Genomic DNA, 17,129 nt, shown 5'->3' on the forward strand with positions numbered 1-17,129 from the left:
AGGGGGGTTGGAACTAGATGATCTTTGAGGTCCCTTCCAACCCCAACCTTTCTGTGATTCTATGATTCTATAACAGAGCTGTTGTGCTGTTTTCATTGCTGACCTAACCCACAGCAGCAACACTCAGTGTCACACAGCGCTGGCGATGACACCCCATTGCCTGAACAGCTGCATCACTCCCAGCCTTTATCTTCTGATTAGCTGCAAGAAATTAGCTATCACACAGAAACCAGATTGACTCACATTGCGTTGTTTGGGAACAGTATTTGCGCAAAGATTCTCTTAAGGCACACATGAGGTTCTGTGTTTTTGAATAAAGATCACAACTGAGTATTATGGGGGGGGGGGGGGGGGGGAGGCGGGCAGAGGGAATCAACACCTTGATCACTGGGTAAATGCTTTTGAGCTCTTTACAGGCTTCAAGATTTACTGTTTAGCCACTCCAATTCCTATCATGTGCAAATGTTTCCTATATTAACAGGAGAAGAGTGATTTGTGGGCAGTGAATGGGAAACAGGACATCAATTTAACGGGGCCATTTGGGGTTAGCACAAAATGACAGAACAGCAGGAAGCGGTTAAAAGCTTCCCCCTCAGCAATCAAAGCCCTGCAATTTTGAGTCTTTTCCTCCAATCAAGCAGTGTATTGATGAGAAACCAGTTCTGATAACGACCTTTGAAAGATCTCATTCTGGCCTTCTAGGGTAATTCATTTCTCTAACTACGGTGTCCTAACAGGAGCTCAGTAAAAGCATGTCCTCTACACAATCACTTGAGCAGCATGACAAATGGCAGAAACCAAGGGTAGGAGATTTCTTTTTCCTTAACTTGGCTTACTTTTTTTCCTTTGAAGGGTCCTGATCTTGGCCTGACTATGCAGGTATTGCTTTTTCTATGCACATCTTCCTCTCTCCTACCTGTCTGTCCCAGATCATTGAAATTATGGATACACTATCCTTACTAATTCATCAGTCCTGCTGTAACCTAATGCATCAGTTCCTTCCTGTGTTGCATGTTTTTAAATTTTGTTCTGTAAGCCTGCCTCCCAGATCAAGTCATGCTCACATTTCATTCCAAGCTTTAGTTCAATTAATTTCACTTTTTTGGCAGTGCTGAAAAGAAACTCCTTCTTACACGGGCAGATATGGAGTGCTGAATGCCAGCTTTCCTAGGTGGGAAACAGTAGGTGTATGCTCTCAGCTTTTGAGAGTCATATTTCATTACATGAAAACCCACCTTCAAACAGTGATGACAAGCCTGACGGTGCAGACTGCGTTACTGGAAAATGCTAGGAAGGAATCAGAACACCACAGTATCTTTCAGTTGATTTTACTGACTATTCCACAACTCACCTTTTAGAGCTCCAGTTCTCAGTTTTAAGCCTCTGCCTGTTCCCAGTATCCCAGAGCTAGCGATATCCAGGACCACTGTGACTGCTCTGTTGGGGAGTGCTGCTTGCAAAATGGGAACAAAAATGACTGCGATGAGCTGGTAGGAACCCCAACTTTTAAACAACTCATGTTGCACTTCAATTACTTTTAAAGCTCCTAATACCAGCTCAGAAATGCCGTGAAATGCTGACCCAGTATGAACTCACTCTGTCAGTTCGTATTTGCTCAAAACATCAGCAGGCTTTATGCCAGATCTGGGATCATCCATCCCCTCCCACAGCTGGCAGAAAGGTGACACAGAAATCACAGAACTTGTAAAGGTCATACTGTGTGCCCCAGCTGATTAACCAGAAAGGCATCATGTTGAGTCCATGCCTGATTCACATCCAGTTGGTATGAGTATTTGGGAAGTGAACACAGTACCCTACTACTGCTGTCCTTGGAAACGCAGTGGGGATGCAGGGAAAGCTTCCTCTCCCAACTGTGTCTCCTGCTCTTCGCCATCTTATATGAGCCAACAAAGACTGTGCGTAGAGGGGTGAAGGAGAGTGCTTGATATGACAATTATAGGTTATATTTGAAAATTGTTTTCCTAAGCATGGTCAGCCAGCCTGCTCATGCCCTGGCACTCAGGAGGAAAAACAGCTTATGTAGCATATATTGTAAAGAAACTAGTAAATGAAGCATGGAGGACAAAAAGCAAAAACATGTACGAGCTTTATTCTAAGGCAGCAAAACAACTTCTTCCTTTGTAGGGTCTAGGAAAGTCTCAAGCATAAGCAACTTTAAAAAACTCATTTAAACAGTCGTCATGACTGTATTCTTACCTTATGTCTGTTGATTTGGCTCCCATGATGCCTGAATAGTTCTCCTGAAGCCAGTTTATTGTCTATTGTCTGTGTCTGATGAGAGCTGTTACTTCTGATTAGATACTTTTCCTCTGTATTCCAGATCTCTGACCTTCATTTCTCTCCCTCAGCATCACTTCTCCCCAAGCACTAATAGTGTCTGATGCAAATATCACTACTAGCATGCTCTGGTGGGTAGGAAGAAAAGCAAGAACATGTCACACCTTAGCTTAAGACTGCAACGAAAGGGCAATATCCTCCCATCTGGAAGTGTCTTTATATTGTGCTACCCCCATGTTCTGGAAGTTCTGCAGGATTTAGTATTTCTAAGTTAAATACAGTTCCTTGGTTCTTTTATTCATAAAAAGTCCCGATACAGAAACAAACCAGACATGCCAAGTTCCAGTTTGCTAAGAATTTATTTCATTGCATCACAATTTCCTAAGAACAAGGCATTAGAGAAGAAAGTAGATGTTTCCATGTATGCTTTTAAGGTAGACATGAGTCCTGCGTCCCCCACTTCCCCTGAGTCCACTGAGACTGTTAACTTTGTAAAGATAGAAGCATGAATTAGCGTCTGCAGAATCACAATTCCTATAGCCTACAAAAAAGTGAATTAATGCCATTTTGCTGTTCAAGCACAACTAGCAATTGGCTGGAGAAAGTAAGGCCAGAGAATGCTGGCATACATATATATACGCACACAAGAGTTATCCTGCCCTCTTAGGTCAGCATTCGGCACGCTCAGGAGAGCAGGAAGCAGCTCACCAAAGCACTGAGATGTCGCACCCTCACTCAGCCAGTCTTTTGCACCAGGTGCTCCCAGTCCCCTCAGTCTCAGCACACAAGGAATTGCTGGGCTTCGATCACATGGAAGCCTTGGCACAGAGCAGGAATAGGCAGCTCAGGGTAGAGGAGAGCTGGAGACTCTCCCAGAATAACAACAAAATGCGAAACAGGATTCACAGTTGTGAAAAATCACGATCACATGCCATTCAGGAGTCCAGCTATAAACTTCCGTCACTAAGTGCATCATGATACAGGATCCCAGTTGTTCTTCCCTGCAGCTAGGAGCTTCCACTGCTGCCTTCATGCAGTGGTTGCCCCATCCCATTTTATGCCTTCCAATTCTACATGGCTGCTGAACTGTTAGACGTGACGTTCAGCACATGGTTGCTGTCAGCATAAGGCAACACAAGGTGTTTCCCCCTCAGGGAAATGGAAACCCTTCCTCTGTACTTACCCACAGCATCACCACTGAAGATATCTCCCTATTTGTTGTTAGACTAAAACCAGCCGTGGTTATTTTTGAAATGCTGATGCTCCCCAAGCAGCACTTAACGTTACTGCGAAGCTTTAAAATCAGATCTAGAAAATTGCAATTGCTAGTGTCTGTTCAAACACAAACCCTATTGGACCAGAATGGAGGATACCTGAAGGCCAACTACATTATCTTTGTCTATAGAAAACAATTAGAAAGCTAATTTTAAAATACTACAATTAAAGGCTTAATATAAATGCATTTCTGATGCTATCAACAAGCTCGGCAGACTTCAAGCAGCCCTTTCAAAATACCAGTGCCTTCAAGCAAAATAGCTGTTCTTGTCTTTCCTTCATGCTGAACAGACTCCAGATAACTTACACACACTTTCTAATCTTAAAAATACTTTATCCGTACTATGCTTCTTATGTGCTATGAATTCCATACACAGATTGTAAAAAGCCACATAAAGTCTCATACAGATTTACTCTTCTACCTGTAAATTCATGGCTGAAGATAAAGCATAGTAGAAAAGACTGGGGGCAGGCATATAAAATCTGATGAACAGGAGTTTTTAAAGATTTAATAGAAAGGTTTCTACCTGTATTTTAGATAATCAGATTACGGCAGGATTTCAAAATTAATTTCCCTTTCTTAGGCAGTTTTATGTTGTGTTTTGGGAATAATCACACAAATTGAACACTGCAAATGAAAATCCTGGGTTTATTGAGGTCACCAGGGCAACTCCTACCGATTTCAATTGGGCCAAGGCCTCACTTTAAGGAGAAGTCTTGGGGAGAAAATAAATTCAGACTTCTGGAAATGGAGCAGCATGCCAAAAAGCCTTTTTTTTTTAAATTTTAATTTGAACATGGTCACGCTGCCATGAGAGAAGTAACTCCTTTCATTGCCTTCAGGCAATCAGCAGGTATTCCTGCTCCCACTGATTGCTTGCAAGCATGGTAGAATAGGCTGGCTTGAAAGCTGCTGCTTTTCACAGTGGCCAAAATACTGCTGATGGTCTGAAGTGCCCGTCTCACCCTTGTGCCAGGAACTGCCTCCAGGATCTCAGCTTCCACCAAGTGCTGAGCTCGGAAGGTCCAAAAAGACACCCTTGTTTCAGCAGTCTCAGCTGGCTTCTTTAAGGAGGTACAGGCTTGTCCTGGATGGCGGGGTAAGTAGTCTTGCCTATCAGAGGCCAAGAAATCTTGGGTTCCTACTCCAGAGAGCTGAGCACTCGAAAGGAGCCTGTTTTAGATGGAACTTTGCCTTCGTGAGAGGCAGTGGCTGTCAGCTCCTGAGAAGTTTCCAACTATTTTACCTATGAGACAAACAACTGAATTCAGCTCTTGCAGTGTTCTTCCTCACGAACCCAGAAACATCCTATCACCTTCTTCCTTCCACTTCAAACTCCCTTTTTTATGGTGTTTCTCTGCATCATTGAACACAAGAGACTGACACAGCTCTACCCAACACCAATATCCAAAGCAAGTGTCCTAGCACTTCTGTCAGATTTAAGCCAGAAATAGAGAAGAACGTCCCCTTGCATGAGACAGGCCATTCTTTATTCATCTTGTTCACTTATTTCTTACCTGTTTAGCAGAGAAACTGAAGCTGCTAGCAGCACCAATCTCTACACTGCTGCTGTCCTTCCTGCACCAAATCACACTGATATCAACCACACATTTAAGGGCTGGTATCATTAGAACAAAATAAGGCACAGGACAGTTCCTGTTCGAAGGTAGTTCCAAGCTAATGAGAAGCACTGGGGACAGAAGGGAATTTGGATCAAGAATGTAGCAGTGTGGTACCGACTATTGCAGTAAGAATTCTAGAAAAACAACTTACCAGAAGTGACAAGTTTGATGCCTGTAACCATGCTTTAATCAGAATTTTGGATGAGGTCTGAAGGTACTGGTTTTACTGGGGAAGACTTCCTCAATTAAATTTCCATGTCTCTATATCACACTGTGGAACATTTCTTATCATTGGCTAGTAACACCTGAAAGGTCTTGGAGATGGACATCATGAAGTGGGGCTTCAGCTTCACTGGTCATAAAAGTATTTAAAATGATGTTTCAAATCTCCTGGAATAAAACTGTTAAGTAAGAAAATAGTCAGAATTCTGAATATTATTACATAAATTAACTTTTCAGCAGAGAACAGCCTCTTGGCACTAACCATGTCCTTTATTCTGATATATGAGAGACTGAAAACCATGGCCTTGCCTGTGTCAACTGTCTTTTAGAATAAACACGAGACCCTCCCCCCTTCATCTCTACATACCTAATAATATTAATAGAACATTAAAATATTAATGCTAGTAGACAAGGTCTTTCATAAAGCACATAAATGAATTCATTCACTCTAGCTCATTAGCTTAATCGTCAACCTTTTTACAATGTAACTGATTAACATTTTCATTGTTCTTCCTTGTTTTTTCCTTAGACTTTTACTTCTCTGGGGATCAAAAGATCTCTGAATACATAAGCTCAACAAATATCTGTGCAAAACTGTACAACAATAGAAACTGCTAAAAGAGATAACTAAGCTCATGCTTCAAAGATACTGCAGGAAACAACCATTTAAGAACCGTTTTTATTTGTATGTTTAACGCAATTATACACATTCATGAGTCCAACAGGATCTGCACTGTGACATTAAAGATACAGTACAATAACATTCAACATGAGGTACTTCATATTTATATATATCTGTCCTTTATAAATAATGCTGTAAGCCTGCTAAGGTCAAACACTGCTCCAGCACAAATGGGTGCTGAGACCTGAAGTTAGCCGAGTTTATCACAACAAATAAAAAAAAAAAACACAAAACCCCAAAACAGTTCAGTGCAATAAGTAGGTAGAAATTAAAATGTTTACTTAAATACTATTTTAGATATGCAGAAAGTATATTACATTATACTCTCTTATCACAGATTCCCCTCACCAGGAAAATGAAATATACAAGTAGCAGATGGGCAGGTACAGTTTAAGACAGCATCTATGAAAGGATCTCTATTGACATTACACTTACATTCCAGGTTGATATGGCCAATGCTTGCAAAAATGTCAGTCAATGTATTCAAGCTTGGATGCTACTGCTAAACCAACCAAATCCACATTTAGATACCTATTTAAGTGCCCTGATGTCCTGGTACTAGCCACCTTCTTATATACCAGTACTTGTTAGCATCAAGCAGTGCTCAGAATCAAGTCGCACTGTAAACTTCAAAGGTGTTTTGGGGTGCTTATCTTTGTTCATCCGGATTGAAAAACTTCACATGCGCCAGCTCCTAAAACCTGGAATGGACTCAGAGGAATTAAGCTAGAGGTAGCTTTCATCCTACTTTGTCAAAAAGAAGATTTCATAAAAGTAGCAAATAAAAGTAGTAATTAAATAACAGGTTTTCTACATATTACAGCTACGCAGTATTCTGATTTCTTAACTTCTGTTCCAGCCAGTGAACGTAGTAGATACCTCACCTTTATTTGCAGATATGTAAAACCAAAAAAATAACTTAAAAGTGAGAACTCAAGTCTAGTTACACCAATGCCACGCTGATTTGTCCCACCAGCTGAGGCACCCGATTTTTTTCCAAACAACTCAGAATGCAGCTTGCTACTGCAAGCAACTTGTCAATCTGATCATCACTCAGAGTAATTACATCTACATCAACTGCTTGCTGTAAGAAAACTTAATCAGCTGATTAGCATCTTTCTCGGCTTTCAAATGTATTTAAATAAACAGAACTGCTGCTCAGATGTTGTCTAAAAGTAGGTGACCATTACCTCATCACAATCTTAGATTCTTTTTTGCAGTCTCTTCAGCAACTCTTCCTCCAGTCCATACAATTTATACTCTTGACTATTTTAGGCTGCAGATCTAAACATAATTAAATGGAGGTTTTTTAAAATCTCTCTCTGGGAGTTTTCCATGAAGCATTCTGTTTAGATTTCACTAACAGTCTGAATTATCTACATCTGTTACAAAAAACTAAAACATTTTTCTATATATTTTAAGGGTATTTACATTTCAGAAAGAACACTGCTTACACACACACATGTATGTATGTATGTATATAAAACATTAAACACTAAGAGGAGTGAAAAGCATAGATCTTGCAAGGTAGTTTTTTACCTGTCTCTCCTTTTATTACCTAGAGAGAAGATCTGGGTTTTGGCCATAAAGCATTTGACGTCTACGCTCCTGTCTTCCTTACTTGAGATGGTATTTTGGACACTGCAAAGATGTACGGGCACTTTACGATGGCCAGGGGCCAGGATTCCAACCGTCAAGAAACACTTAGAGTAACAGTATTAAACTGGTAAGAAATCATATGAGACAAACATTTTTATTACAAAACTGACAAGTGAATTTAGCGTTATGCTACATTAATGTGTTGATATCCTGTAGCATTAATCTTCAGCCTGTCTAAAGAATCATTTGTTCCTCTCATTTCGTTAAAACATACGCAACAAACAGAACCCATTTCAGAGGTGAAATAAGAATGAGATGCTTTACAACAGGTAGTGTGAAGCAACTGTCCCAATGCAATGGTGAAGGACCTTCTTATATTTAAATAGTACCTGATAGTACCTGTATTTCTTATTTATACTGGCTTCCTTCCCTGATAAAAGGAGTCATGATCCCTAATACTTTTCCAAAAAGTACTGTACCATACTGTACTATATGGTACAGACATACGACAGGAACTTTGGGGGGGGTGGAAATTAGACAAGGAAAAGGTTCTGTACCACGTAATCCTCTGATTGACGTGTAACCATAAGCAGTTGCAAGAGATCCAACATCCACACAGTAGAGAAGACTTCCTCCTCCTCACTGTTATCTGATGATGTACACTATGTGTAATACAACCATAGTCAGGAAACTTCTGTCTTTGTCTCAATTTCCACTGAAAATGTACGGTAATAAAAAGAAGAAATCTCATATTACAGAAAAAAGTCCAATTCAGGATTGGTACACTCTTTTGTTCCTCTATAATTTGCCTCTACCATGTTTGGGAGAAAGAAAAAAACCCACCCAAAACAAACAAACAAAAAACTATCCTGCATCAGATGATAGATATTAATTCCCATTTACTTAGCATGAGTCCAAAGAAAAGCCATTTAAATAGAAAAACAAAACACTAGGTCATGGGAGTAGAGTTTCAAGAGCTGCATATACAATTCGAACATGTGCAAGTACTTCCTTGCCTTCGAGGTGGGATTCGTAGAAAACGAACTCTGAGGATAACTTGCCAAGCCCACATCCTCCCCCTCACTGTAAACATGTCCATGCACTGTGGACATGGTCAGCATGTTGCGTAGCTTCCTGAAAGCTGCTTACTTCTCTCCATCTTCCCCTGCAGCCATCCCAAACAGCTGGCCACAGGAGCATCTCACAGGTTGAGGGTTTAAATCTGTACTTTTCCTGCTTACAACTGAAGCACATCTTTCAGCTCCCATGATCAAAAGCAGCTCGTTATTGGAATCTCTTAAGTCTGAAGAGCAGACAGAAGAGAGCTATAAAACAAGGCTCTTCATTTTCTACCCCTACCTCCCCAAATAATTACAAGCAGAAAGCAGGAAATGGAGAAAGAGAGAACGGATTAACGAAGAGAGCATTTAGTGAGATACAAGAGGGGGACATCCTCTGGTGATTCACAGATGCATCAAAGAAAGGGTCAGTGTCACCAAAAAACAGGCACCTCTCTTACAAAGCCTTTAAAACTCGCTTGATCCTAAGAGCTTCCAGTTTAAAGTTAAATTCTACACTTAATCACCAACGATGCTACAAGTACAGCAAGCCAGTAACTTGCCCACAGCATTTAGTTACATATTACCTGTACTGATCACATATCTGAGATAAAAAGCTAAGCGTCAGCAGGCCTGAACCAGATAGGTTCCTCATAGCAAAACGCTTCTTCTCCACGCACTTTCATTCAAGCATAAAATATGAGTTCGGGAATTTGCCCTCCCTGTACCCCAGTGCCATTTGTACTGTCCGAAGAGCACTGAAACTGAACAGTCACCTTCCCACACTGAACTTCTGTCATTCCTTCTTGTCCAAAATAGCTGAGTTCGTTACCATCCAGAATCACGCTAGCCGTGTAAAAGGTGTCAGGCTCGATCTGCACTGGATATTCAAACCACACGGGAAAAGTGTTACTAGAACCATCTGAGAAATATTTACTCAAGTTCTGGCCCAGGATGACTCCTTGTCGTTTGAGTTCGATCTTGGCACTGTACTCTGCCGACCCGCAGCTGGAGCCGTACAGCCCGAAGCCAGCAATAAAGACTCTCTTATCGACAGCAAACTGGATGCTGTCACACCGGCCCCTGTAACGCCACTGGTTGCTGCGGTAGGCACAGGACTGGAAACGGTGGCATCGCTGTGGAACGAGGCCTTTCCGGGGCTTGCTTACAAACTGCAACTCTGGCTTCTTGGCAGCCGTATACCAGAGGAAGATGTCATTGGTTTCGTTGAGAGTCAGAATCCCGGACTGAGCGGCGCCATTGGCGAAGTCGTCGAGCGCCATGGTGGGGATGCGTATCAAGTACAGCGCCTTCCCCAGGACTTTGCGCTTGTTCTCTATGGTGGCCGTTAGCTCCTGTCGCTGACACTCCACTTCAGCCCAGTTCAGAGCTGCTTCGAAAACAACAATTTCTTTGGCGTTCAGAGTCTCCCTTCGGAGAATGCTTTCAAGTGTCTGAAAATCAATGTCACAGAAGCCCTCAGACTTCAAAGCTAGCTCAGCTTGGGCATCAATCACTTCCCAACAGCGCTGGGTCAGGTCAGGTTCCTCGAATAAGCAGCTCTGGGAAAGCAGCACACAGGCATTCTTTGCACTGAGACTTGTCTCTAGGAAGTTGACACAGGCGCGGGCAAGGTGAGGGACGATATACTTCTTGGCAGCATAAAGAGTGGCCAGTACGGTATCTGCAGCCAAATCGATTTCATCACAATATATGTATCTGAAATAAAACACACGCATGTAACACTGCTGCTTCATGCAAAAACGGAATTTGTCAACAACACCTGACAATTATAAACAAAGAATATTTAAATGGCTCCACATTAAAATTAAGCAGCGCTTTGGGGAACATTGACTAAATCCAGAAAGAAAGTACAAACCAAATTCATCACTCACATAAGACCATGGAAGAGAACAGACTTAAACCTAAGGTGAATAAAATTTCACATTTGGGCTATGTAGACTATGGTTGTGTCTACAAACTATGGCCCCTCCAGCACCAGGTTCCTTCCATATATGTTCTGGCCAACGACAGGGTACCTGCCCCACGAGGTAACTCCTGAAGGGCCACCTCACTTGGCTAACACACAACAGTCTGGAACACGTGTTACAAAGAGTACTTGGACTGTATGTCCCGTGATGATGAATGATGATTTATTGAGGTGTATATATAAACACAGGAATGAAAACAAGTTTATTTGGAACAACTAGGTAATCTAAGCAGAGAAATGCTATCAAAGTATATCAGGTGCTATCCATTTTCATAACTACTGGGTTGGGTATTTTTTGGGGAGGGTGGCTTTTTGGGGTTTTTGTTTGTTTGTTTGTTTTCTTTAAATAGAGTGATGAAGCATATAGGAAAAGGAAAAGGCACAGAATTCTAATTTTCAGGTTTCTTACAACATCCTAGCTCCACTAGCACAGTGTTTTCTCTCAGTCTCATTGCATAAGGAGGAAAAAAGCTTTACTGCTATGCTAGCGTGGTGGAAGAGATGAAGGTGAAATTCTATTTATGTGACTAAACTGCTGGGAGTCATTGCTCAGAGAAATGAAGCATTGTACTGTTTGTTCTTTTTAATATCTCATGCTTCAGGGCCCCATTTGCAGCTGGTGAATGCAATGTGCTAAAACCATGCCAAATGCAATTTTACTCTTCATAGGGATAAGCAAGTCTTGATGGTTATGGTTGATAAAGGTGTCTTCCTCCAGTAAAGCTGAAGTTGTATGCGACCCTGTACTAATTAAAATCTTCTAGTTAGCAGGTTTCCCAACACAATGATTTTTTTTCGGAACAGATGTGCTTATAAAGTGGAATTATTACCTACACTGATCTGATTATAGCTGTAAGTATCTTTATTTGTATTTTTGCACGTGTAGGGTACTATCCTCCAAGCCACACTTAGAAAACATGCTCAGAGCAGATACTGCTCAAGCAATATAATAAAATCTAAGGGGTTACAGAGAAAAAAAAATACTTACACAGACCCAAATCTTTTTCTTTTTTCACCTTTATGACTTGGTTCAGCTTTGTAACAACAAAGAGCACATCTATATATCACTGGTTACAGATTTAGCTCCTTTACTGTCAAAAAAAAATTTCAATCTATCAATTCATTCGTTTTTACGATTCTCCTCATTGCTCTCCAACTCTTTTCTCCCTTCCATTACTTCTCTTTGCCTGCTAGTACTGCAGAGAATGATGACATCTGCTTTAAATTGAAATAGTACAAAAGTTGCTAGTTTAATATTCATGAAAGTGAAGAACTAATATCACTGATTTACAACAGCCACAGCACAGATCGGCTGTCAGCAATATTCCCCACTTCTCACTCTGCCAATGCACCTCGATTCTGGTCTGCAAAAACTGATATTCCAGTTTCACCCTGTTCTTCTACTGAGGATTCTGCTAAACCACAGAGTTTGATGGCTTAGTAACACATTCATCCCGGGACGAAACTGCAGTTCTAACTTGAACAGTCAAAATTAAGATAAGACATAATACATTAAAGACACAAATTCAGTGTCAGCTGAACTATGAATTTAACCCTATTTTTAAAACTGTAGAGAACAGCCAAATCAATTTTACTGGGAGAATAATTAGTATCTACCAGTTGAGGTATTATTTTCTATGTTACATCTGGCAATACCTGTCTGATGCTTGTTGTCAGAATGCCCACTATATAGTAAAAACCAAAAAACATTTATGCTATAAGAATTCACTGTCCGGGGCAAAAAAAACCCACAACACTCTCCAAGAAAACCCCAACCCCCAAAGCCCACAAAATCAAACTCAAATGTATTTTCTGACCAAGATGACGATGCGTCCCTCCTGACTGCGGGAAGGAGCATATGAAGGAGAGGGCTGCTTTGGGATAGGTAAAAAGTCTTTTCCTTCTATAGCAACAGTATCATGAGCCCTCTGCCATCCACTGCTCGCAGCAGTTGCAAGCAACACTCCTGGGGATGATTTCCTGGGGGAGAGGAGAGAAGGGGACCGTAGCTTCCCCCACGTTCCACCTGGTGCAGCACATGCACTGGGTCCTGCGAAGAGGGCAATGCTGCGCTGCTGAGCAACATCCCTTTCCCTTCCCTGCACCATCACGGCTGCAGACTCCCCTGGTGTTCGCAGACAGAGGAGCACTCTGCAGGTTCAGGCACTCTGCATCAGGAGAAGTTGCCTCTGGCAAGGTTATCTCAACATCCACACAAACCACAAACTTTTTTGTGGTCTTTCGGTTTTTTAAATATAAGCTGAGAAGGTGAAGAATTCCATGGATCTGGGCATGCTCTCAAAGACAGTTTCCTAAATTGCCATGGGCTAAATAATATGCCAAGATCTAGATGTCAGTATTACTCTTTTCTAGGTTTGCTCTCTCTCTCTTAACGATAAAAAACATTCAGTTTTTATATGGCAAATCATGTTTAGTCATAGTGAAATTTGCTGTTCAAAAGGGAAGGGGGCTGGGGGAATCCAAGTATCTTGTTATTTGTGCCTTGTAAAATTCTGCATGACAGTAAAACACAAGTCTGAGCTCTGCAGAAAACACCTGCAAAACCAGAAGGGCCCAAAGCAGGGATCTATAATGCACCTACTTAGAGAATGTCATATCTTAACTTTATATTCTAGGTCTATAGAACATCTATGTCACTTCAGCTGTTCCTGGCAGTTATTAATAGTTGCACAGAACATTTCTGATGTTCATGATAACCTGTAAAAACTCTATGCAACAAACTCGACATGCAACTTTGAATGCTCATCTACAGTGACACTGAAACGTAGAGGAAAAAATGAAACCATTCTGTAAATCACAAGCTAGTCAAAACAATCTAAGAAATATAATAAACTGCTAGCTAGTGATTACACCATTACATGCAAGAAAATCTGCAGCATATTGAAAGGATCACTATCAGATACTAATGTATATTCCTTATCGGAAAGCAATGGCAGTTACTAAAGCTGAAGGGAAAAAGCGCTCAAAGCCATAGCATTTCTGTGATGGGGCATTTCTCTTTAATAATCAGAGTTTATAGACACATTCAAGGACAATTCAGCAGGGAAGCTGCTTCATTACACTCATTTAGGAAAAGATAGCATTTCTTATGCAGTTTGCAAGAAGAAAAATAATGATCATGTAAACTGACTGTTTTTCCCAATAGAATAAAAAACCCTATTCATGTAAACAGCCTTTTTATCACTTTCCAAATGCATCAATATGATAGATGGAGAGAAATTTAATTTTCAGAGGCTATATTCAATAACTTAGGGTCGTTTGTCTAAGACAAGACCTGCATACAGCAAGTTTATAAAAGAGCTGGAATGATGTCAATATACAAAGCCAGAAATTCTGGGTTTGGGGTGGGTTTTTTTGGTGTGTGTTTTTAACTTTTCTCTATGCTTCCAAAGTAGAGCAGGTTTTTTTTTGTTACAGCTGACAATTCTTTTTAGTAACTCCATTCCTTTGTGTAACATGTGTAGTGACAAACCAGATCAATAGGCATTACAGTATACAATGTCCCCAAAGATCCCCTGTCAAAGTCATTATTTATAACTGCCTACATTAGTCTAATATATGCGTGTTTGCAAGGAGAGGGGAAGAGCAAAATGAGGCAAAAGTTTAAAATACTTGAAACACAAAAAGAGGAATATTTTAAGCAACTGCTTGCTTTCTGTTTGTATGCAAGTCTAATACTCTAACTATGACATTATAAGTGTATGTATACACCATAAAGGAAAACATATCCAGCAGAAGAATGATGCTTACTTCAGCATTGCAAGAAAAGCAGCAGGCTCAACATCTGGTATACGGATTTCATCTTTGTCCTCAGCAAGCTCTCCGTAAAACATCGCATGGAATACAGAGCTCCCAACAGCCAGGACATACTGTTGAGAAAGGGAAATCTTATTTCATGCTTTAAACTGAAAGCACTGCCAACAAAAACAATGTGGGAGAGCCACTCTGAGCATACTGGGCTTCACTGACAGACTCTATAGACACACTTCAGTAAGAAATGAAGTCAAAGTTAAGAACGGAATTGCACATTTTCCCTGCATTTTACTCTCATGGGCAGATACGCATTAGCTACTGGAAAACACTCATATCCTCTACAGAAGTTAACTATTTCTAGAAAATCTCAAGAGTAATATTAATCAGCAGCACAAAGCAGTATTCCTAACTTTACAACGACTGCCTCAGTACAAGTGTACTGTTTAACCAAAAACACAAAGAAAAGCAAGGGACAGACTATCCACTGGATGCAGCCTTTTAAAATACAGAACCATCCCAGTCCCAGAAGAGCCGAGCCTCCCACGCTATGTCCCAGCGTAACCGTGGGAGCTCGCTCTGGCTATCCCCGCCCGAGCTGATAATGCAGCTGTTGCTTACTTTGTGTCCTGGTAGTCGCTGGGTCCCACCTGGTGGCCCGACCACAAAATGAACATCTGCCATCAAGTCATTGTTGAACATCACTGCATTTCTACAAACAGAGGCAGCGTGTTAATTTATGGCGCCCAGTTATTCTCTGCTTGCCCCAGACCCAAGAAATTAAATTTCTTAATAACTTAAAGTTGCATGTTAGTAAAGACAAACAGGTCACACTTAGTTTTAAGTTACTTTATGCATCATCACACAAATGTAGCAAAGAAAAAAAAGTATGCAGAGATAGAGGGGTTGAAGAGGCGGTGCATGTATGTGCAATAAAAAAATCCAACCCCAAACTTATGAGAACTTTTCAAAAAATGGAAATCAAAGTCAAGAGCATGTATTCACTGAAAAACCCAGCTAAGCTCTAAAAGCAAATCTTTACGGATATGCTGCAGCTTCCAGTAACATTTTTATTTACTCAAGACAAACAGCTGCACTGTCTGGCAAAGAGGTATTAAAATATTTTCCATTACCAAAATACGCGTTTCACATACACACAGAAAAAAAAAAAAAAGAGAACTGTGTTTTCTTCAGCAAATAAATGAATAACTAAACATATGCATTATGAACATTGTGCTGCTTTTCACCACTCCATCCAAACAGCAAAAATAAACTGCCCTGAACTTACCTCTCTCTGATGGTTGGATAAAGTCCTTGCCAATTAGGTGCTGGAATAGTGTTGTTGTTATTGAGATTTTGCTGGTGGTACTGCTGGACAGCAGTTGTATTAGTGTTAGCTGGTTTCTTTCGGGGAAAAATATCAGCAGCCATCTTCTTCTTCTTTTTGGTCTTCAAGGTAATGATTTCATAGCAAACCGGAGGCAATTTGCTGCTGCTACTGCTGCTGCTGCTATTTCCCTTCTTAGAGCTCTTCTTGGACCTGTTCTTGACTGTCTCTGGAAGCATCAAGAAGAAGGTGAGACATTTCATGTTCTTTCCTTTCTCATCTACCATGAGTATACTTGTCTGTAAAGCTAGATAGCCTAACGAGTCAGGAACATTAAGAAATGCACGTGGAAGCTGTTAAATAGAGAGCAGCAGAGCTGAGAGTTTGCTTCTTTTCCAGCAAGACAAGGTGACCTTTCCAGTGCACCGCGTAAGAAACTGGCTTTAAGTTTGATCCAGTACTTGAATCGTTAAATACATCCCCATCATTCCTGCCACTTTTATTTCTTTCCAGATCTCCTGATCAGGAATCGCCTGAAAGCGCTGCACCCTGCGAAGAAGGCACACGCGTGGCTGGAGCACCGGCTTTCCGAAGGGGGCGAGCAGGATGCGGACAGCAGCGCGGCGAGCCTGCTCGGCGAGCTGAACTTGTGCGTGGAAGGGATGGGAGCAGAGTGGGAATTGCAGCCCTGCGGATGGAGCCAGCCGGCGTGCGGAGCCAATAGCTGAAGTCACCGATCACGATTGGAGCCAGCCGCGCAGTGACACCTATTGTACCCTACGCCGCTCCGACATTAAAGCGACAGCAGTTGCGCTCGTCGCTCCGCGTGGAGCAATAAAGTAATAAACGGCACGCGCAGTTGCCTAAGCCCACGGCTGGCCAGAAGCATGTCTGTTTTGGCTCCCTTGGATGCTGCTTAAATTTCCACAGGGGAAGCAATAAAAAGTTGAAATCAGGTAGAGAGACGTATTTGAGTCTAAATATTTCCGCGGGAGCTACTTCCACACGCAGCCGATACTAGCATGACTTCATGCGTCTCCAGTATTGCCACAAATCCCTACCACAGCTGCAGCTCAGCAGAAGCACGCTACGGAGATCAGAACCAAATTAAAGCCATCGACTAGCAGCAGCAAAGACAGCGATGCAGTTAAACAATCCCTCTCAGCGCAGCTTCTACTCCAGCGTAACATGAATAGAGATGAGGTCACAGCTTTAGCTTTAACTCCTTATGTTTCCAGATAACATAACAGCCTTTGACAGGGGTCCCAAACCGCTAAGCAGTGC

At 41.4% G+C, this 17,129-nt stretch overlaps 1 protein-coding gene across 1 annotated transcript; it reads right to left on the minus strand.

The window, feature by feature from the left end:
* Positions 1 to 9,443: 9,443 nt before the first annotated feature.
* BTBD3 (BTB domain containing 3) lies at positions 9,444 to 16,132 on the minus strand. Its single transcript, XM_009979520.2, has 4 exons — positions 15,807 to 16,132; positions 15,140 to 15,230; positions 14,519 to 14,637; positions 9,444 to 10,476 (listed from the first exon to the last, which is right to left on the minus strand). The coding sequence occupies exons 1-4, from the start codon at positions 16,130 to 16,132 to the stop codon at positions 9,444 to 9,446; spliced, it is 1,569 nt and encodes a 522-aa protein (XP_009977822.1).
* Positions 16,133 to 17,129: the final 997 nt, after the last annotated feature.

Source organism: Tauraco erythrolophus, chromosome 2 (assembly GCF_009769465.1).
Source record: "Tauraco erythrolophus isolate bTauEry1 chromosome 2, bTauEry1.pri, whole genome shotgun sequence".
NCBI classification, from domain to species: domain Eukaryota; kingdom Metazoa; phylum Chordata; class Aves; order Musophagiformes; family Musophagidae; genus Tauraco; species Tauraco erythrolophus.